Source organism: Aspergillus vadensis, assembly GCF_003184925.1.
Source record: "Aspergillus vadensis CBS 113365 unplaced genomic scaffold BO88scaffold_14, whole genome shotgun sequence".
Lineage (NCBI taxonomy): Eukaryota > Fungi > Ascomycota > Eurotiomycetes > Eurotiales > Aspergillaceae > Aspergillus > Aspergillus vadensis.
The window spans coordinates 5880-10487 of record NW_020292052.1 but is presented as its reverse complement, the minus strand read 5'-3'; the positions used below and the strand labels follow the sequence as shown (position 1 = coordinate 10487).

Genomic DNA, 4608 nt, shown 5'->3' with positions numbered 1-4608 from the left:
CGAGTGAGACGCGAGGTGTCTGTCCCCGCCCCTCCCCCTGCTGAATATCCTCAACCAATGCTGTACTCCGTGCCCATCGAAGCTCCAGCATGTGTTTAGGCTATTCCGTCACAGGGTGATCGGCATATCCTTGTGTGACATGGAAGCTGAATCGCAGTTAGCACTGCCTTGCGACGCAACAAGTTCGTGACCAGTCTATTACCATTTATCTTCTCAAACCCATTTTCAGATTAGTCCTGTGGGAAGGGTGCATTGCGTGAGACCTTTATTTTCCCCAATACCACACTACCCCATGCAGTTACCACAGTCGCGCTGCCCGTCTCCCCGCCCCCTTCAGGGTTACCTGATAGGGTGGGAATGGAGGCCTTGATGCCACGCAACGTCATAACAACGCCCATAACTCTCAACGCCAAGTTTTCTGGAGCACTTTGCGTGTCTGCATCCGATTTTGGAGCCAGTGCTGCAGCATGGTGGTTCCTACGGAAGGATCTCGGTAGGCTGGGGCTGAGCAGGTGGAGTCTCTAGATCTGCTCGATTTTCCTTATCTTGCTGTATAGCCTTCTGTGCTTTTTAGACAGAGCTGTTTTGTTTTACTTTCTTGGTATTTCTCTCTGGCCCCCTTTCTTTTTCGCGCCGTAGGCTAGTCGCTTCATTGACTGTTTGCTCTTTCAGAGTTGTTTATCATAGCTAGCCTGTCGTTCTTCTCCTATTTTTGTCCTTGTCCAGAATTTAATTGAATTTGTGGCCTGCCTGAACCCTGAGACATATCGCGCTACATGATGGCCCTTTTTTTCAAATCCAAGGTGGCACGGATGTCCAATTGAGCCTCATCATCTGTTCATCAGCCATGTCTTCAACACCCGAGTAGACCTGATTAGACATTTCCAATCCCAAACGATATACCAACCGAACAGCTAAGACAAAGCAAGCATTGCTGCTTCCCGCGACTCTTGGATCGTGCAGACTATCACGGGCAAGGTTTAACCAGTAACCAGCAGGTAATCCAACGTACCCAGACCCATCGATGGCTCCTCTCGATATGCCTTGATCGGGATATCCCACTGCGGTGCTATCCTCCTTCCTTGGTACAGTAGTCGAGTAATGTATTCCCCAACCCTGCGGCAACTAGCGCAGGCCTTGTGGTATTCCGAGAGCGCAGAAGCACTGCGCTCTCGGAATACCAAAGCGATTGATAAATTTCGTCCATAAAAATTGTCGGTAAACGTAATAGCCGTGTCACCACCTTGGCAATTGGGTTCCGCCCAGGCTTCAAGATGTATTGGTCCGTACATATTCTGCGCACCAGCAGGTAAGAACAGGATCACAAGCATCTGAAACCAATGGAATCTAATAAACATAATAAACTCACGAGGGAATTATTCATCGCATCCATATTAGCTCTGGCTAAAGATATAGCACCCAGCATGATCATCACTATAGTTAACTGCATATCTGAAAAACGCAAATGCCACTAAAATCATGAATCATAGATTAGGTGACCAGAGTACTACTTATACTACTATATAAAAAGAAAATAAATACAACATATTAGCTCAATTATTAATATTAATTGTGAGTCTAAAAAGGAGCAGCAAACCCCAAAGCCATTATTTATAGATAGTAAGAAGAAACTATCTAATATATAATAGTAGCTAGTCAAGTAGCTTAATTAATAGATCATAAATAAAGACATTATGCGGTAATCAGATAAAACCCGCAGGATTTTTACTAACAAGTCTTTACTTAAATAAATATCTGTCTCTATATAGTATATCTAAGGATATGCCCGCTTTCTAGACTGTTGCTACATAAATATAATAAATACTATAGTACATATCTGATATTATTTCTATTAGAGATCTTCTAAAAGATCTCTCAGAAACAAAAATATTTATTAAGAATAAACTATAAATACCTGTCTTTTTTTATTATTACAGACTAGGAAATTAAAAGACACTCTCCATGACTAAAAGTCCTAGACTCAGCAAGATATTATCTTATTATAGACAGACCTTGACTTATAATAATACTGGCCAGCGTTACTACTGCTGTACTGTTTTCTCTGAGAATTATCACAGGCGCATATGCTGCATGGCTCTCAGAATTATTTTCTAAATATGCCCATCATCTACCCCCTGTCAACTTAAGTCCTGATTTGGGTATCAAGACTCTAATATTTCTGAGTAGAAGACTAATAATGCCCCTGTATTATATAAACATTACTACGCAGACCATTCCTCTACTTAGTGAAGTAATATTAAATCTTTATTCTAGTCCTAATAGATAGTACAGGCGGTACCCAGGTACTTAGTAGTAAGAGAATATATAATAACTATAGCAGTTATATATAAACTGTCTATTATATTAAAAGTTAAAATGGTATTTGCCTTTGGTGTAAGCCCGAGTAGATATGGGTTCAGGTCATAGAACAGAAAAGTTATCAGGAATTACTACAGGATAACAAAATATATTAGCAGGCAGTGAGTATTGACTTGATTTTCTATGCTATTATATTTACTGATTGATTTCCAGTGTCAGGACAATACTCTTGATTAATAATTATATACTTCATGATATCTCTCCATATAGATATCAGTGTGTTCAGAGAATCTCTTTATTAGATGTTACTTTATTATATACATAGTATCATGGCTTGATAGACAGATAAAGAAACTGCTCTTTTAATCTATACTCTCTTATTATACTCTGGATGAGTCTCAGAAATATACAACACATCTTATTAATCTATCTGTTATCTAAAGTCAGTCTCCCTTACTTCCCATGATTCCTAGCCATTTGCAAACAGTTTTCTTTAGAATACCATGAAACTCAGTACTACTTGCTTATTTTCTGCTCTTGGTAAGTCTCGTCTTCTCACTAGCCTGCGCTATTAGGGCCGTACGCGAAAATTCCCCATATATCTATATAAGTCACCAGTATCAGAAACAGGAAAGAGAGGAGGTGAACAAGAATCCTATAGTAATCTATACTAATTATACACGGGATTTTTTAATCTATTATTCCTGCTTGAACACACTTGACTGTGAGGCAGACCGGGTGTATTGCAATAATACTATTATTATCAGCAGAAATATTAGAAGAAAGACTATTCGCCAACACTTATATTCTGATTATAGAAATATAAACCCAGAGATATTCTCAGTATTCCATTCTCTTTGCCTTAAATAATAATTAGTGATTGTCTGCCAGTCATTCCAGACTTGAGTTTATTAAAATATTTACTGTTATTATTTCTTATTCTAGCTTTCTTTCTCCAGTTTTATAACTAGATTTTGTTCTTCCTAGTGGTAAAGCTGTTCCCAAACATGATTTATTTAGATTAAAGACAGTCTGTTATTATACAGTATTAACTATATTACTTGATTTTGTTCTTCCTGATAGTGACTCTGATAAGATATTTGAACGTGTCGGTTTTCTTATTTATATATATACATGCTAGTTTATCTGTGTGATATTAATCTAGTAATGATATTCAGTTAATCTTCTATACTTAATCTAGAATTAAACCAACACACTCAATTCTTCCTACGATAATCTTTATACAGCTGTTGGATATGTTTTGCTGGAAGCATAGATATCTTTCTATATCGTTTGACAAGGCTTTTGTGGTGGCTGTTTGAAATCATGTAAAATTCAATATTATTAAGTTCTTTCTGGAAACCTGTGCTTGTAATATAGTATTCTTATGGGTAGCGGCCCTGGCCTGCTCTTTTACTATGAAAGATAATACTTTAAGATTTTCAAGATCTTTTTTAGTTCATACACTGCAGATCTTTAAAGCCGGCTCAAAGTTGCTAATAAAGTATTATTAGTATATTTATTATAAAGAAAAAATAATTTTTATATCTATAAAAGCTCTTCCAAATAATATAATATTAGTATTTTTATTATTAATTCTTATTTCCTGTATCTGCCTGATGATATCGTTAACTACTAACATGCGGCAGTATTGACTTAACAGTGCGGAATTAACCTGAATAACTTTTGAAATCTTTATGATATAGAACATTTTCAAGAACAGATTGTCTCGTAGCAACTGGACAAGATATTGCGCAAATAGATAATAATCTCTCTTATAGAAAAGACAGCTTTCCTTATGTAGAAGCTATTTACAGAAAAAATTATTCCAGTTAATAACAGCTGCTTTGACCATGGCTTCCTTGATTAATAATATTTTCATGCCATGAATCTGGACTATCGCTTTGCTGAGTCATCTGAATTTATATTTTACAGCAAGTATGAGCTATCTTTTTGCTGTACTACAAAATTAATTACCTAGGATATTGTTTCTATTGCTTTGGTTATGCCATTTCTATAAGATATCAAATAATTTAAAAGCAATTTCCTGGCTGGGATTTTATACAGTGAAGATAAAATCCTCGAAATCAGTAAAGCTGATATATTAAAAAATAGTAGATTTAAAAGAACTACCTGCTTTAATATAACTATATCAAGTTTTATAGTCTCTTTGCGTAACTAGCTCTCTACAGATTATAGCAAGAACTTCATATAAGAGAAAAACAGGGCTAATAATCAGATATTAATAAATAATCAGGTTTATCTTGAGAAATTATTTTAGAAAAAAGT

The 4608-nt window shown here is 36.2% G+C and overlaps 1 protein-coding gene across 1 annotated transcript; it reads right to left on the bottom strand.

The window, feature by feature from the left end:
• Nucleotides 1-792: 792 nt before the first annotated feature.
• Nucleotides 793-1450, bottom strand: BO88DRAFT_415875 (uncharacterized protein; the record flags this gene model as incomplete). Its single annotated transcript, XM_025708225.1, has 3 exons — nt 793-914; nt 1013-1331; nt 1370-1450. 3 exons carry the CDS (start codon nt 1448-1450, stop codon nt 793-795), a joined length of 522 nt encoding a protein of 173 aa, XP_025561885.1.
• Between the last annotated feature and the right edge of the window lie 3158 nt (nt 1451-4608).